The 19,205-nt window shown below is 33.0% G+C and overlaps 1 protein-coding gene across 3 annotated transcripts; it reads left to right on the top strand.

Moving 5' to 3' along the window:
* Window positions 1-1,703: 1,703 nt before the first annotated feature.
* LOC18096625 (pentatricopeptide repeat-containing protein At1g10910, chloroplastic) lies at window positions 1,704-16,765 on the top strand. Of its 3 annotated transcripts, none has more exons than XM_024596350.2 (11): window positions 1,704-2,086; window positions 3,922-4,006; window positions 5,678-5,941; window positions 6,478-6,780; window positions 7,433-7,537; window positions 8,086-8,185; window positions 8,822-9,141; window positions 11,313-11,489; window positions 11,570-11,698; window positions 12,742-12,993; window positions 16,220-16,765. In XM_024596350.2, exons 1-10 carry the CDS (start codon window positions 1,764-1,766, stop codon window positions 12,970-12,972), a joined length of 2,037 nt encoding a protein of 678 aa, XP_024452118.2. In that variant the 5' UTR covers window positions 1,704-1,763; the 3' UTR covers window positions 12,973-12,993; window positions 16,220-16,765. The 3 variants fall into 3 exon arrangements, with proteins under 3 accessions (XP_024452118.2, XP_024452117.2, XP_024452120.2); XM_024596349.2 differs by having other exon boundaries at window positions 16,134-16,765; XM_024596352.2 differs by lacking the exon at window positions 5,678-5,941 and having other exon boundaries at window positions 16,134-16,765.
* Window positions 16,766-19,205: the final 2,440 nt, after the last annotated feature.

Below are 19,205 nucleotides of genomic sequence, written 5' to 3'. Positions count from 1 at the left end.
AAGTTTTGTTGGTAGAGCATGCTAACAATAATCTTTATTAAATTAAAAAAAATAGAGAGAGAGGTTATAATAAGAAATTTAAACATAAATCATGATCAAAGAAAAAGATATTCATCTTCCAATCATTATTTAAGGGTGGAAAACCCACCGAATGAAAAGTTTCCTAGCTAGTAATTTCTTAATTACAAATTAAAAACCAAACATTGTAGGATTTATTGTGCTAGAATTTAAAAGTTCTAGATACAAAGTTGAAATTTTATATTTCAATTGAGTTTGAATATACTTCTTGAAGAATAATATTTGTTAGGAAGATAAAATAATTTTTATTATTATTAATGTAGGTGTCCAGCTCAGTTTACGTGTATTTTAACTAATCTCACAGACCCTGAAGTTAACGACGATGTAAGCCTCTAGTAGCCATCATATTAACAACCACGGGGCTCAAACCTGAGATCACAGGGAGAACAAATCTCTTAATCACGAGCTTTTACCACTTGACTACCTACTAGATAATTGAAAAATAAAATAATTGTTTTAATTATCATTTGAGTGACTGGGTGGTCAAAAAAGTAGTGACCAATCCTTATAGTTTGAAATAGTACACTTTCATCCTTATAGTTAATTATAATTAAGTCATTAAAGCATAATGATAATTTATAAGTTCAAATAAAAAAATTCGTACCCATAACTTGATCAAGATAATTTTTAGGTTATTGGATTAAAAATTTATAAACTTGAGGGCTAATTTGAAATGGGTAAATAAATACTAATTTGAAATGGTTATTGACTTGGCCATATGCTTGTTTTTCTCTCTCTCGTACTTATGACTAGGATTTACAATATACAAAAACTTTATAGGCAATTAAGAGTCTGTTTATTTAGATGGTTGGCCATATAAATAAATACAAATAGAAGGAGGTAAATTAAGTAATTCTTTTTTAAACTATTAAAATAATATAATTTGTATATATCGTGATTGGAAAATACAACATGCAAATTTATTGCTATTAGAGACACAACATTTCAAAAGAATTGTAAAATGAACTGTACAAATTATGATAAGAAGAAGGTAGAAGAGAGAGAGAAGAAAATAAAAAAAACTTTGGATGGACATTGAAGCCTTGATTACGACACCATCAATATAATTAGAAAATTCTCAATAAAACAAATACAACGACACCAAAAAAGATAATCAACGATGACCAAAGTGTGCTATATTTACAGTTCGAAGATGGTGGGTGTTCATTTTCCTTCAACGACAAGTGTGGTTTCATTCCTGTTATGATTAATGATCTTTTTAATGTTTTTGAATTTGTATTGTCGAGATCTTTATGATTGTATTAATAAAGTTGTAATTGGAGTTTTAATATGTCACTGAAATTTCTTTTTTTTTTCCTTTCATTTCTCTTCATCATAATTTATACAATATATTTCACGATTTATTCAAAATGTCATGATTTTAAATATCAATAAAGTTAAATATTGTGCTATCGTTCCAACACATGTATAAATTATATTATTTCACTGATTTTTTTAAATTATATTATTTTATCAATTTTTAAAAAATACCGGGCTAATAGGAAAAAATAGCAAAAGAAAAAAGAAAAAGAAAAAAATGAAAATGAAGTACTTGGCGCAATTGAAAAGGTGGAAGTCTGCCAAAGTTGCAATTTTCCCTTCTTTAAAGGACGAATATTTTATAATTACCTTCACAGAAGAAATAAAAATAAAAAATCTTCCTTCGCTGGTGCCAACCCAGAAGAATGGAGTTATCACCTACAAGCACTTGCACAGGGTTTCACCATATCCACCCCCGCCCAACACCCTTATCTTTCCCATTAACTCCTCGTGTATCCACCGCCATCACCAGCAGCAGCGGCGGCGGCGGTAGAGGCAGCCAACGCAGTTCTGCAGCAGCAGCAGCAGCACCAACACCAACACCAACACTTGTCGATATCTCTTGTAATGACCCACAAAACGGCTGTGCAGTTGACGCTCAAAGGCGTCACTCAAAGCCATACTTGGCTAGAAAAAATGCCATTCTTCAAGTTCAACAATCACCCCATTTGGATTCTGCTCTCCAAAGGTCCTTCCTTTGTTTTTTTATTCTTGAATGATAATATGCCGTAAAAATGCAGTGCGAGTGCCAAGATTTTACTTTTCAGTGAAAATGTGAACTACGTTTTAATCGTTTTTTACCCTTCCAAGGTAACTTTTGAATGCAATTTTTTATCTACTTGCCTGGTTTTGTGGGTTCTGGAATTTTGCTGTGATGCCTTTTCTTTCTTTCTTTTTTGTGTGGTATTTGATTTTACTTGTTTGATATTACATAAAAAAGGATTCTCTGAATGATACATGGAACTTATAATTCCAAGAAATTAACCCTTTTGTGGGAATTGTTCCTTAAGGTTGAAATTAGGCAAGGGGTCGCGTGTTAATTCATTGAACAGTTTCTTTTTTAGTGGTAGGTATTGGGCTTGGGGTGATATTTGCCGTGGAGATCAAGATTGAGAGCTAGAACTTATGAATATGAACTGTTTTTTGTCCAATTATTTGAAACTTAGCTAAGATTCTTAGAGATGGTATGTGCTGGAGGTTGTCTCGTTGCAGACAGATTTTGATGAAACTATGATAATGGGAATTGTTTGTTAATTTCCCATGAAATCATAATTTTAAATGATTCTAATAAAAAAAGAAAACTTCTGTAAATTGGTGTTATGCATCTGTTATATTGGTGATACATTGATCATAAAATCAATGTAACTAAATTAAGCTTCTAGTATCTAGTATGAATCCATTTCCCTTTAGCTAAACTTCTTGCAACTTGTTGTGATGGTAAATCATTCCTTATCACTTCAACACACATTAGTTTTGGTCTGCTTTCCCCTTTTTCTCACTCATGTCTTCAATATGCTCATTATTGCTCTCCTAATGCCCACACTGGACATGATCAAACTATCTTGGACAGTCCTTATTTTAACTTACAACTACGTGGACAGCCCTCCTCAACGTGTTCTGTTTCCACCTTTCTGCATATACTCTTCTCACAATTGGTACTTCAACATGGTCCCTCTTCCTCTCCAAGATTCCATTGGATATGGATGAAATATTTTGTCCCTGAATGATCCTCAAAATGTGCTACTTTCACCATTCTGCAGCTGCACTCATTTCTTATCCAGTCTTTTTTTGTGTCACCACAAATTCATCTTAGCATCTGCATCTCATTTGGGGTTAGCATAACAATCCCGTTACTCTTCTTTATTATAACTATATTTCACTGATTCTATGAGTACTATCTTCCATTCTTCATCAACATTCCCTGCTATTGTATGATGGATCCTGTAATGCACAAAAAAATCATCACTGTTCGGCTTGTTTACCCATCCTTATGTTGATCAGAATTCATCTCATCCCTTGCATTGCTAAAGTTCCAATGAATATCTATAAATACCATATCGATTTCCTCATTTGGCAGCTTTTGACAAGATTCACCTGAGAATTTTTCTCTCTAATTCCATCTTTTACTCTCTACAACTTCTTTTCTCCATTACTGCATAACTATACCTCACCCTTGTACCATTAAAAGACCCTTTATCTACACTAGTCACAGTCAGTGAGCTTGTACTTCCATAATATACCATGGTTCACAGACGGGACACTAATCTCATTGTTATTGATAAACTGATCTTCTCTCTTTTTTGATTGGGTTTGGGGGGGGGGGGGGAACGAAGGGCCTCCATTACATTAATGGGGGATTTGGGCTGCCAAAACATCAAAACGAGGACTCAAAGAAATCTGGTTGTTTTTCACTTGAATTTATTTCTGATTACTTCCATCTTAAATTATTCCTTTTATTTCTTTGATTTGTTACTAGAGTTGTTTGATGTAAATGAAACAGTCTGTATATTACTCTTTGTACAGATTTGGAGGGGTGTTGAAGGTGCAAGACTTGAATGTCATTTTGCGGAATTTTGGGCAGCAAAGCAGATGGCAGGATCTTTCTCAGGTACTGCTACCTGAACACTGCAACACTTGGTTTTAATATGCTAACTATTGCTGCTCTGCATGGGTTTATACTTCGAAATTTCTTCTGTTTCAATCATTCTGATTCTCAAAGTTTCTTGTATGTATACATGCTTCCACATGACTAACTTCACTATGCTGTTAACGTGTCATCTATTTGTTTCTTGGTTTAGTCTTTTCTCATGTACTTTAAATCATAACTTTTCACTGGTGCAGCTCCTCTCAAGGTGAAATACATTTTTTTATCATTTTTGTCATATTCTTATATTTGATTCTTCCATGATATGATTTCAATAATAAGTTGAGTCCCCTTGGACTCCCAGTCCTGGATTAAAAGAAACTTTTCTGTAGATTTATTGTCCTAACCCTAGAACTCTTTTGGTACATTTTTTCCCTTCCAGTGGTGTCAGCACCTATTATAGACTTGTTAAATATTCTAGAAACACAGAAAAAGTGATGAAATTATGGTGTCCAATAACAAGAACAATAATTGACACCATACATTATCTTTATTATTTCGCTTCCTACTGTACCTTCTTTTTTTTAAATAAATGGGTAATTTTCATTCAACATGATGCGTTGAGAGCTGCATGTAAGGGCAGAGTTAAGGCTTACATGGAATCAGACTAATTGGGGCATAATAATCATCAACAACTCAATTTGCTCTAAGTTTTTATTGCAGTTTCCCATTATTTTGAATCGTAGCCAGTTGGCATAGGAGGATGACTGCCACCGGTGCTCAAACTTTCTAAAGGTCTGTCAATTAAAAATAACTTTAAGAAAGTGGAAATGAGATGAGTTGTGCCATAGTGGGGAGTTATAGTGTATCCAACTTCATATCTTTCAATTGCATATAATTTAATTGAATACTTAAAGGTAAATGTCCAAAAGAAATAATTGAAGGTAAAAACACAGTAACTAATAGGTGCACATCTCCAATTTGTTGAAACTGAGAAAGGGATCCAGTCAATCCAGTTTTAAATGATTCAAAATTTTGCACTATTGATTCTACCTATTTTTATTTATTTATTTTTTGATACTTTTGGGTGTGGGTAGAATCAGTAACCCAAGAAGAGACATGCTTAGGTACTTGATAATAAGTTCATGTAACTACATCAACCAATTTTATGGTTTTGTATAAAATAAGCTAAAGTTATCTATTAAGAATGCATGGAATCATATAATTAATGGGTCCCTCTTGCATTTGAATGCAGCAGAATGCTTTAGTTCTCAGGTGTCAAACCGTTTTTCTTCTATGTCATGATACCAGTATCCACGAATAGCATCTTACTTTAACCATCATTAGAAACATGTCCCCCCCCCCCCCCCCCCCCCCTATTTTGATCAGTCATTTTTGTCTTCACCACAAAAGGATTTTAGCTAGAATTATTGGTTGATTGTTTTTACAGCTCTTCAATCCAATTTCTACTAATTTTGTGCTGAGAATTTTCCATTTAGAATTTATTTCATTTGCCTAAAGGACTTGTGTGTTACTGTAACTCTCTCTCTCTCTCTCTCTTCCCCTATGTGCATGCACATGTATGCCAAATTGAGTTTTTATTTTGTTTTTTAACACAATCAATAACTTCAGTCATTTCTCTTTCCCTCTAGTTGAAATTATTCTTGTTTTGTTTTACTTTTGTGACAATTGCAGCTCTTTGATTGGATGCAACAGCACAGCAAAATCAGTGCTTCATCTTATAGCAGTTATATAAAGTTCACGGGGACAAGTCTAAACCCTGCAAAGGCATTAGAAATGTACAACAGCATTTCTGATGAATCGACAAAAAATAATGTCTTCATATGTAATTCAGTTCTTAGATGCCTGGTCAGGAATGGCAAGTTTGATAGCAGTATGAAATTGTTTCGTAAGATGAAGCACAATGGTCTAATACCAGATGCTATTACATATAGTACGGTATGTAAAATTTTAAAACACCATTTGTCATTTAAGTTTGCAACTACAGCCAAATACATGAAGATAGAATTCCTTGTTATGGTGGACACTATCACTCTAATTATATAAGTATGGGTCTCAAAACATTCCTCCTGTTTTAGAGCTAGAGTTAGACACATAATCTTCATATCTTTAAGAAAAACATTATTTAATGGTTTATCTGGTACCACATAACAAACCCATGCATAATAATGTGCCTGTATGTGTACATGGGAATGTGATCAGTTATATGCAACTTTATATGCGGAGGTATGATTTAGACTAAAACTGTCAAAATTTCGTTTTCATTTTTTTTAAGTTGGTTGAGCCATGACCCAATCCCACTGCAGAAGGAGATAACATGCTGACTGATAATTGATATGGTTAAATATTTACTCTATATAGGCTCAGCTAGATGGCAGCTTTTAATCTATTGGGCAATTTAAGATTTTCTTGCATTCTAATTTTTCTGATATCTTTCTTTCACCACCACCACTTTTTTTTTTTTTGAATCTTAGCTGCTAGCAGGGTGCATGAAAGTCAAAGATGGGTATTCTAAAGCATTGGATCTGGTTCAGGAACTGAATTACAATGGACTGCAGATGGACAGCGTAATGTATGGGACACTTTTGGTGGTTTGTGCTTCAAATAATCGGTGCGAAGAAGCACAAAGCTATTTTAACCAGATGAAGGATGAGGGTCATTCACCTAATATATATCATTATAGCTCATTACTCAATGCTTACGCTTCTGGTGGAAACTACAAGAAGGCTGAGGAGTTGGTGCAGGACATGAAATCTTCAGGGTTAGTACCAAATAAGGTTTGTTTCATTTTTTTCTTGCCATGAGTTTTTAGTGGTGGCATATCCGTGCTTGTTTCCATTGCAATAAATATAATAGAATCATATACTCATTGGTTCCAGTTGTTCTGAAATGATGTTGTTTCAAATAATAACAATAATTATAGAAAATCAGAAAAAGTAATATATAGCCTTTCCTAAATAGATCATCAAAAAAAATTACATTTATCAAACACCATTTTCTAGATTTAATTCTAATGCTAGATTTCAATGGTTATACTCGTGGAAGCAGTAATGGAAAAACACTTTTTTCCTTATCATGATGCCTTTGTTGTAGTTAAGAGGAAATTTGACCATAAAATATCTAATTGAGGTCAATGGTATTCTTGTTGTTGAACAATACTTCATAGCTTCTTTCATTTTCTTCTTGTTGCAGATTCAATTATTTTTTTTAATATTTATTTGGTATATTGTGTTGCTTATAACTTTTGATTTGATATATTTTCTTTATTTTTCAAATAAAAGATGAACATCAAGGACCTTATCTTGATCTTGTTTTCTGCCCTTTTTTTCCTTGGACTATTTTTCTTATATGGTTTTCCTTTTTTGTCAACAAATAAATTACTCACTAAACCTTTGGCATCCGTGTTTATCATTCTGAAAATGCTTGCAGGTAATGTTGACAACTCAGCTAAAGGTATATGTAAGAGGACGCTTGTTTGAAAAATCTAGAGACCTTCTGGTAGAACTGGACACTTTGGGCTTTGCAAAAGATGAGGTAAATAAAGCTCAAACTGACATGTTTATGTCTCATCAAAGCTGTATTTTCTATCTCTTATTTTTTAGATGGAAATTTAGAGTGAAGAAATTGTATCAACAAGTTGTGTTCAGGTTCAATAATTTCCAGATTCTATGCTTTTCATTAGTTTTTTCTTCTGCACATCTCTTATGTAATTTTTTAATGTTTGCTTGATGACATTGTTAATATTTTTTTTCATTTTAAATCCCAAGCATTCATCACAGAAATCATTAATTATCTATGGGGAAAAGTTTTTCTTTAGGTTTATTTCCAAGAGAAAGATACATATGTTGCATTTCAAAGAATGCCCGTGTCGCTGGTGCCACTATTTAATGTTCTTAAGAGGATATTGAATTCAAGATTTATTATCAGAAATTTGTTCCAGATGATTTTTATATGCTCTATACTTGTTAAAACTGCCTCAATTACAAGCTGCAGTAAAATATGCTTCTTTAGCTACAGCCATCCTTTTTTGTATTTCTTTTTACTATGCTTCTTTATCTCAATACATGAAAATATATTTGCAGATGCCCTACTGTTTATTGATGGATGGCCTTGCCAAGACTGGGTGTATAGATGAAGCAAGATCAGTTTTCAATGAAATGAAGGAAAAATGTGTTAAACCTGGTATATAATCTATGTGATATTGTTGGGCATTTTACAATTCTTATCAGTTACATACCCAAAACATCTGTGATTATGAATTCGGTATACTGGTTATGTTTGTTTGAATAAAAAGCTTAAATGTCATTTATTTACCCATAGGGTTAATCTGTAAGTGTTTTGGCTTAAACTAAGTGGAAGCATATTTAGCTTAATATATATGGTCTTCGTTGAGTGTGTTGTTTTCATCTTGACAATCCTGGTTAATTCTGTTTCATCATTTTGGGATTGAGATTATTTGGCAATGGATTCAGGAAAGACTTTACTTTTTTTTTTGGTTTATTCTTTTAGGATTTGATTTTATGTTTTACCCTAGCTTCTAAAGTTCTGAGTTGTTCAGAGGTTGGTAGCCAAGGTTACTACAAGCAGTTCACTACAATATGATGCTTGGTGCATGGTTTATATTTACCTGCACCACTGTTAAAGTGTGACTTTGTTTGACCATTTGGTTTGTTTTATAAGCTGTCTGAACTGTGTTTGTTCATGACTACATTTGTTACATTCTAAGATTGCTAGAACATTTTGTGCATGCTTCTACAAGCTATACATTCTGCTGTTTTATTACACTTTGTGAACATTAATCCTTTTCCCTACCTTCAGGTGGCTATTCCTACAGTATAATGATTTCATCATTTTGCCGAGGTGGGCTTTTTGAAGAGGCAAAGGAGTTGGCAGAGGAGTTTGAAGCCAAGTATGATAAATATGATGTAGCTATATCGAATGCAATTCTATGTGCCTACTGTAGAGCAGGTGAAATGGAGAGCGTGATGCGAACAATGAGGAAAATGGATGAATTGGCAATCAGTCCTGACTATAATACTTTTCATATTCTGATCAAGTATTTCTGTAAGGAGAAGTTATATATGCTTGCTTACCAGACCATGGAAGACATGCATAGGAAAGGCCATCAACCTGCAGAGGTATGTTTGTTTTTTATTTTTAACCAACTTTCATCTATTTATCCATTTGTTCTCTTTCTAATACAATTGGAAGGCTTTAATGTTAGTGATATCGAATTAGACATAATCATGCAAAAGCAAAGTGTACTTCATTAATTACCCTTTCTTGTCTTGCAAGATAGAAATGATAAAGATGCAGCACTGAAAAAAGTCTTTGATATTATTGACTATTGAATCAGTGATCATGCTTCCACTCTCTCGATTAAAACATTGTTGTTGCAAAGAATTATAAGGCTGAAAGTTATCTCTTGGGACAGCAATATGAAAATCAATCTGCAGCTGCTGTGGACGAGGTAAAACAATGTTATTTGCATATGTGAGGGAGAACTAGCTGTTGAACAGTGTCAGTTTCCACAGGTTTCTTTTACCAAAAATTGGACCAGATAGATTATCCAATGTTTTTGTATTATCTGTCATTGCCAATTTTGTTTTTATCCCATCCATCTTTGATTCCATTGATGCGACCTTGCTTTTAGGATTCCAATTTTTTTTTTGAAATTTCTTAAATTTTGAGAAAATCTAAGCATTGGGAACCATGATGATAACTTGGAAAAATAGTGCATGCTAGAAAGAAAATTACATGAGTGGGGTGGGGAGGGAAGGGGTTGCTTTAGTTCTTACGAATTGGATGTAGGATAGCTTTGGCATTGTGTCCCACAAAAGATTCATGGTGAGTTGGGGCTTGTTATATGTGGAATTAGGGTCGAATATGACTTGTTTTGGAAGAAATTGGTTTGGAATAAGACTGTTAACATACTAACTAGGGGTATTGTATCTGGTGATTTTTAAGCAAGAAGGAAGAAGAGTAAAATAGAAGAGTAAGAGAGGAAGAACTCTAGGCATTGAGCCTTCAAAATATCTTTAAAATCTCAATTTTATTCCGTAACTCATCGATATGAAAAGTAGGACATTGCATCTCTATTTAACTCCTAATTAGATAATAAGAGAAGGAAGAAAAACTCTAGGCACTAAGTGATGCAAGACAGCTTTTGGGGGCTGTTCTAGATCTAACTTTCAGAGGTTGGTTAGGACTAATATTGATGGGTGTTTTAAGGTTAGATTGATGGGGTTTGTTACTTTGTTTTCTGAAAATTGTATAAACTAATAGAGCCACACTAGTAGTGTTTCTAGAAGTCACACCTAGAGGGTGGAAAACCTAAGCTTCACACCTAGGGTTCTTACGAGTCACCCTAAGGGAAAGATCGAGTAACACAATCTCAACAAATTGTTGGAATTTACTCATATATCGATTCTCTGTTGAACATTGCATAACCTTAATATAAAGTTACTGATAGCTCAAAGCCAATATTCCTATATAAGAAAATACTAATCATCTATTAAACTTGATAAAGCGAATTGCTTCAGCACTAATAAAATACTATATAGAAAATAGAAGCTAGAACTAGAAAACTTTCCAGATTTTCCAGAAAATCTAGAAATCACAGAAACACCCTTGTTTATGGAAATCACAATAGAAAACACAAATTCAGCTTCTTTTTTGCATCTGCATCATTAAGCCTTAACTATAAAAACTCAATTTTATTTTATGAATAATGAAAAATAAGACATTGCATTTCTATTTATAGAGAATGTAACTCTAAGACTTCTGAAGAGGAATGTATCTACATTTCCTTGATCAGAAAAACAGTTAAATGGGAATAATAATGCATTGATGACTAAGACGTGAATTTCCAAAATAAAACCTTGGCCTTCTACAAAATCATAAAATTTCCAAAATACTGCTGTTTGCAGCAGCATGCCAGAAATTACTGTCCTGCCCATGCTTACCAAAAACCATCCATCTAAGACTATCATAGACACATGTTCCTTGACCAAACAACAATTAAACACGCCTTGAGTTTCCAGAGAGGTGAGTTTTTCTTTTGGTATGATACAGCCACTCCAATCTTAATTGATCTGAACTTAATGTATATGTATCTTGTTATGCTTATTCTTCTTTCATATACATACATACATACATACATATACATAAGAGATTGCTATAATGAGCTTGAAATTGATTCCATACTTCCTAGTGACCTCCGGAAATGGGCTGCAAATTGTAATTTAGAATCAATAAATTTAAGTGGAGGATTGCGACTCTGAAACTTTTAACATCTATTCTTTTCCAGGAGCTTTGTTCTTCGTTGCTTTTCCATCTTGGTAAGATTAAAGCCCATTCAGAAGCCTTTTCAGTTTATAGTATGTTGAAGTATAGCAAAAGAACAATGTGTAAAGCCTTTCATGAGAAAATTTTACACATTCTTATTGCTGGAAAGCTTCTCAAAGACGCTTATGTAGTAGTCAAGGTATGCTATACTGTCTTGGAAATAAATTGGATACATGCATGATCTGTCCTTGTGTTGATTGTTTTCTTAAAACTTCTCAGGATAATGCAAAATTTATCTCTTCAGCTGCAATTAAGAAGTTTGCAAAATCATTTGTGAAGCTTGGTAACATCAATTTGATAAATGATGTTCTGAAGGTTATTCATGGTTCTGGATACAAGATAGATCAGGTAACTATGATGGACTTGTACGAAATTATATCAGTAAATATTTTGTTTGTTTTTGTTGGAGGGGAAGCTTGCAGTTTTGTTCATTACTTCTAATTCATATTACTATGCTGAACTCATGATGCATGTTAGGCTGTGGGGAATCTATGATACAGACGAATGCATCTTGGGAATTGTAAATGCTAGTTGGCTTTTCAACATGATCAAAATTCCAATTCATCTGTTTTTTCCTTCCCTCCCTGAATTTTATTTTTCCAACGGAACATAATACATCTAGTATAACCTGATTGTTTTTTTAACAACTCGCACACAAAAGTCCAATCATGTGTGTAACAAAATCCATGCCATGAATAAATATGTAAATCCATGCATGCTTCAAATACAGTCCAAGTAGTTCTGTAAGCAAAAGGCAGGCATTAATTTGGGTAATTGAGTAGGTCGAAACTTTTATCAATTCCACTAGATGATGTAGAAAGTGGTAAAGAAGGCTTTCCGATAGCAGCTAAGAAATTGGGTTTTCTCAAATTTTATAGCAATGAAATTAAAGGCTCTTATACCAAGTCCTGTAGAACAAGATGGAGAGAATTCAAGGAGGTTTTCAATGCATTAGGAAACCCTTAATTCCTGGAGTGGGTGTTTTCTGAATCCACAAGAAACAAGTTTCTAAGATCCACAAAAAAAACAAAGAAAAACATGATGAGGTCCTCACAAAGTGACCATCAAAGCCTACAACTGCCTTCCTAATAGAATGTATAAATTTGCTAAATAGGAAATATATCCTAATAAATAACAATAATATCCTAAGTATCCCACATATTACAAGAAAAAGACTTGTAAAAGAATGAATCACTACAAAAGTTGGGCATGCACACATTAGAGCTTGCAATTTCCCAAAGTCAGCAATTGCATTAACTCTTCAGGAATATAACTAGAGTAGTTGATATGTGCATGCCAATTCAGAATCCAATTTCCCTTGCTCCTTTTCCATCTCTTATCCTATAATATAAGTCACTTTTCAGCATAATCAGTTGTCTTCTGTTTCTCAGCGACTATTTCAGATGGCCGTGTCACGTTACATTGCTCAACCTGAAAAGAAGGACTTGCTTCTACAATTGCTACAATGGATGAGAGGCCAAGGTTATGTTGTTGATTCATCAACAAGAAACCTAATCCTTAAGAATGCACACTTGTTTGGTCAGCAATTCATTGCTGAGATCTTGTCCAAGAAGCACATGATGTCAAAAGCCTTGAAATCTCATTGGATGACAAAAGGCTAGTCTAGAACTAAAGAGATGAAGGTAATACAACTTTTGGAGTTTATCCTTTTCTAGTAGTTTAACCCATTGGATTTTATTTGTCTCTCCAAATTTTGTTTAGGACTATTCTTACTTCATGAATATCTTTTAGATTGAACACTTGGTTCTGACTATACATGGATGGGACCAGATTAAATTTTTTTTTGTTGTAATGTGACAAGTAATCATCACCATCAAATAAAAAAAAAGGTAATTAGTGTTCACGATAATATTTGATGACAACACTTTATTAAAACATTGAAGTTGCCTAACAATCCATTGTTATGACCTCTCGATCTTGCAATTAAAGTACATGTACAAGAATAACAATGAAGCCTTAATTCAATCTTGCAATTAAAGTACATGTACAAGAATAACAATGAAGCCTTAATTCGAACTAGCTGGGTCAACTATATGGATCCTTATGTGGCATTTAGTTTAATCCTAAATCAAATCCATCACAATATCAAGAGACTTCATATTTTTCAACACCACTTCCTTCAACGTTATCTCTGGTCTTCCTTTTTCTCTCGCCTATATCATTCCACTGGCAACTTCTTGGAAGCCAAGGCCTTTAATGTCCTTTGTCAGACATGGTCAAACCACCTTTTGGCAGATGTGTTTATGCCATGCCCTAAGTCTAAGGGTAGGGTTTGTTGTGAGACCTGAAGAGTTGCACAAAAAGCACAACACTGATTTGGATTTATTGCCCACAGTGTCTAAAAGTAACTCCTTATAACACATAGGTCCTTGAGTCATTTTTATATCTTATTCAATTTCTTCATAATCCACCAATGTGGAATATTTAGGTCTCAAATTTAGGATCAACCAACAAGAGTGGGGGATTCTAGAGATGGTCCTCACCCTCTCTGAGGATGTAGCATTTTGCCCACATAGCATTTAGTTTCCACACTTTGCTAGGATTGGCTTAGATACCATTGTGTCACACCCTAGGCTTGGGGGATTAGTTGCCTACAACTGCAACATTGAGTTGAGCTTCTTATCTTCATTGTCTAAAAGGTTCATTATCCCACATAGGTCATTAAGCCATTCCTTATATTTTTTTTAAAATTCCTCATAATCCCACCGTATTGTGATATGGAGGATCACAATTTAAATATCATCTTATCCATCATAAACCCACTGTTTTGTGATATGGAGGATCACAATTTAAATATCATCTTATCCATCATAAACCCACTGTTTTGTGATATGATCACAATTTACTTCTAATCTTATCCGTTCTTATGTTACTGCACATCCATTACCTTAAACATCTCTACAACATCTGTTTTATGGTTTTGGTAGTGATTTAATTGCCAACATTCACTCCCATCGAGCATGGTTTGCCCTATCACCATTTTCTTTCTAGAATGACTTAAAGCTTGGCTTTAAGGTAGCTAGTCAATCCAATTCGACAAACTTGGTCTTTTGACTTCTAAGAAGTTACTTTCACTTTATCATGGATTTTACGGTCTCATAACATGCTTTATAGTACTTCTCCACTTTAGCCACCTTGCTTTGATTGTAAGAATTTCATCATTATCAATTTCTACATTCTTTTGAAGGATAGAGCCCAAATACCTAATTTGGTTGTATTTTGACACCACAATCCTATCCATGTACCTCTCCTCGATTCTCTTTATGAGAGCTAAATTCGTGGTGGATATACTATGCCTTACTTAGCTTAAAATCCTTATTCGTAGGATTGCTCTTCCAAAACTCCAGCCACTTGTTTCATCAACTGACAAAATATCATCAACAAAAAGTATGAATCAAGTTATGTGATCTTGTATTTGGCAAGTTTGCTCATTCATAACTTAAGTGAACAAGTAACATCTCAAAGTAAACCATCGTTGTAAACCCATTCTTATGGAAAACTCATTAAACTCATTTGTATCCCCTCCAATTGTGCTCATGCATGTGACCGTTTCATCATAGATGTCTTTAATAGTATGGATTGCTATCGTTTGCAGAACCTAGATTGGCGAGGAATATGATCTATTTAGAACCGTGTTTCTATTTATTAAGATTAAGAAATAGAACACCTGATTTGATTCATTCACAATGGTCTTGACATGAACATCTCAGGGTCCCTTGAAGTTAAAAAAATCCATCAAATTAAGTATGATTGTATGTGCGATAGCATCTAATATACCAAAACTATCAATGAGTTGAAGCTCGATATACCTTTCTTCTAGTTTATAGAATCACTTTCTTTAGTTCAAGATCCCTCTTACTCACAAAAATCAAAGAATTAGTGTATTTGTTCCACCGAAAATAGGAATGGGATATGGTATGAACTTATCATCTAAAATCAATGGCTCCCTTGTCATTATGGCTCCCTTGTCATTATGTCACCAACTTGCCAGACCTTTTTGCATATTCAGATGTCAACCTTGCATCCTAGTCTTGTGACTTTGTGGACGTGTGTTTTGATAAATGTTGCCCTATGACCCTTTTTGTGAGGAGGCATGAAGTCATGGGGTGAAAATTGTTGAACAATTCCCATTATTGAATTTACATCTAAAAATGCATGAAGTCATGATGTTGGATTAACTAAATGCCTCAATTCTTTCTATTCTGATTTTATCAATCAGTGATAGAATACCAACTTAAAAAACTCCTTTGCATTAGTTCCTGATTCCCTCCATATCAGTCATGCTATGCTCTCTGTTGTTAATGCTTGGATAGAGGTACTTTTTTTTAGAAGGCGGCATTTTCCCTAGCTAGAGCATATTGGTGGAACTCAGTATTCCATCTTTGTCCCCCTCCTTGGTGGTGTTGCTATTCATGGATTTGCATAAAAAAATGTGCTTCTAAGGTATCAAATAAAGGCTCGTTATTTAGGAACCTAGCCTGGTCCAGAAACATCAGCTGTCGGCAAAGTTAGATCTCCTTAAGGAGTCTTGCATATTAATGCTTGTAGGTAGATTCTGTAAGTTTATGGGTTTACTGTGTATTCTTGACAGGTCAAATGTTGTTGAGTTCTAGACCCACCGTATTTTTTTTTTTTCAAGTTTATTTTTCATGAGTTTCTTTGTATACTCCAATGTATGTTCTGTTATCTTGAATTTTGTCTAACATGTCGTCCCACTGTTGATTTTTACATTATATTGATTTCTACCTCTTTCTCTTTGTAGGAAACTGTTAGACAAAGAACTTGGACTGGGCACTTTTCCCTCTTGTATTGATTCGATTCCCATTCTAACTATCTTAGAGAACTTAGGAGGAAATGGCTGACGAGGACAAGATACATGGTCTTTTCACTTGCTGGAATTGAAGCAATACCATCAAAAGGAACACAACCATCACAAGGAACACAATTAAGTTATTGTACTTCACACAGTCTCGTTGCATCTGATTCTTTGGGAATACAAAGGAGCTGGTTTGATAAAATCATCAAAAAAGAATTGAAGATGTTTCCAGCTAATGCCTCTAGGCGAAAGGGTTTGTAATCTATCAAAAGCCAAAGAAAATGCTTTGCTTCAGCTGGTACAGATACGCCTTCAATAAAATGGCAGGACCGTCCTAGGTATGTTGCTACTAGGTATTTTGCTGTACTGGGCCTATACAAAATCAAGAGTATTGTTACATGCATTTGCTATTCCTTTTGTTTTCAAGGATATAATGTTCTGAATTTTCCTAGTTTAGAGTAATTTGGTGAGATGTACATACTTTAGAGTCTGTTTGGCCCTATGTGCCTATAAATCAAGCACCGCACCCTTTTTAGCTCATTATAAGAGTAGCAGGAAAAGATGTACTTCTCTTATAATTGTTTTGTACCCCTTTTTCTGTGATAGAGCATCTGCTTTTCTCCAACTGTAAGGTCTTTTACAAAAACACTTCTATTCTCAAAAAGTTGACAAAACCGTTCTCCTTATCAGCTCAGTATTGCGGTTGCTGTTGTGGTTATGATTTTAAAAAAATTGTTTTATAAAAAATACTTTTAGTTGATATTGGTTTGAAATAATAGATGTTTGGTTAAAACTGTGGTTGAAATTGAGGTTGAAGAAAAAATAGTTTAATGTGTTTGGTTAAGAATGTTTTTGAAATTGAGGTTATAAAATAATTTAAAAAAATATATATTAATATTGATGGTTTTTAATTTAAATATTATGGATTTAACTATTGGTATTACATCATGAAATAAATCATATTTTATATAAAAAAAATTTTATTGTTCCATTAAACTATCTACAATTTCATTACGTACAAAATTTATCCAACAAGAATTACAAAATTAGGTAAAATATTATCATGAATAAAATTGAGATTGCAGTATGAGTAAATTTAATTCACCTTAAACTAATTTTTGAAAAAAACAAAAAAAAAATTGTTGTTCACGTTCACGTGAACAGTGCGAGTGAAATCAATTAACTGCACTGATTTTTTTTAAAAAAAAAACTATTCACGTAAACAGTGGATGCATGCCTCTACTGTTCAATGAATAGTAGAGCACGGTTCAGCATTTTAACGCGTAGGAAACAGCTTCTAGCTGCTTTTTTTTTTCTTGCATTTCAAACACAGTAGACTGTGGGATCCATGAACAATAACAAGTGTTTGTTAATTAATCAAATAGCTTGCAAAATAAAACTGAAGGAAATGTGGACGCTACATGTAGCCGAACGGGTTCTTAATTAGTCATAGATTTCTCGTTCATGACTAAATGACATTATTTTCTCCGGTCATAAATAAGAAAGAACAATGGATAAATGGAGGCTGGTTTCTCATGGGGTGTCCTTGCTTGAGCATATGTTTCAATCAAGTTCAGAGCTAGCGTAAGTCTACCCTCATGGAAAATGTATCTAGATTCGTACTATACAGTATAAATAGGAATATTTCAAGGTTGTGTTTGATTAGTGTCTGTGATACAGATACGGAAGGGACACAGACGTGTTTGGTTAGAGAGGTAAAGATGAAAATATAAAACAAGAAGGATAGGGTCTTCTAAACCGCTTCCAAATATAAATATAAAAAAATATTAATTTAAAATAAAAATAAATAAAATTTTCAAAATATTAATATGAAACAAATAAAAAATTAAAAAACATTTTTAAAACGTTGAAATCTTCCCCCCTCAGCTTCCAATGGCCAAGATCGTACACGGTGGCAAAGGAGGGTCGTTGCCAATTCTAGCCCAAAAAGATAATGTTATAATCTTGTCATTATAATTTGAGTTTATATCATTTTAGTTTGGCTATCTTTTAAAAAAGAATTTGAGCTAATTTGTTATAATTTATCAAGTAACACCTTTTAATCATACCAAAATTTTTAATCAAGATAAAATATCATCATAAAATACTTGGATAAAAGAGTTAAAATTAATTAATATTTGAAAATAAAAAGGTTGAATAAAACGATTTTTATATAAAACTTTAATTTAAATAAATAGATATTGTATATAATGGATTAATTGAAATAATTTGATGATAATATATATAATGAATTTATTGTTATTTATAAAATATTTTATGTAATAGACCTTAAAAAATTAAGTAAAAAAATGTTATAATATACCAAAAAAAAACCACCCATTAAAAAACTAAAACTCGTGTATTTAGTGGAAAAAATGATCCAATAGCAAATCACCACGTTGTATATAACAAAGAATAAACAAAATCAAAATATTAGAATCTAGTCCTTATAGTCTAATAATACTAGCTAAGTGACCCGCGTTCCGCTATGGGTCAAATATTTTTATTTTTCATGAAAAATTATATATACAGATATTTTCAACGTATTTTTGTAGTTCAAAAATTTAACAAATTAAAAAGTTTATGCCCTCAATAATTAAATAAAATAATAATTATATGCGCTAATAAATAAATAAAAAATATTAATAACACCTAAAAACAAAATTTGAAAAACCAAGAAACAGATGTAGATCAAGATATTTAATCTTGAAAAATACAACATTTATCCAGTCATGTTTGTTAATTAATCAAACAATAAGAGAAATAAACAAACATATTAAATTAATTGAATAAAAAAAAGAAATAACATGTAAAGCTACACATATTAAAAATATCATTTGAAAATAAATATTTGTTATTTTCAAAAACATAGCTTGTTTATACAAAAAGATAAAAACAAAACAATAGATGAATAAAAAAAACCTATAAAAATTAAATCCACAACTAAAAAAATTAATATTATTTAAAAGAGGCTCTTTAAACAAAACAAAAGAGAAAATATGTATTAATGTAAATATA

The sequence above is a fragment of the Populus trichocarpa genome, chromosome 3 (genome assembly GCF_000002775.5).
Source record: "Populus trichocarpa isolate Nisqually-1 chromosome 3, P.trichocarpa_v4.1, whole genome shotgun sequence".
NCBI classification, from domain to species: Eukaryota; Viridiplantae; Streptophyta; class Magnoliopsida; order Malpighiales; family Salicaceae; genus Populus; species Populus trichocarpa.
Note: the sequence above shows the minus strand (reverse complement) of the source record. Positions and strands in the feature narration are given on the sequence as shown.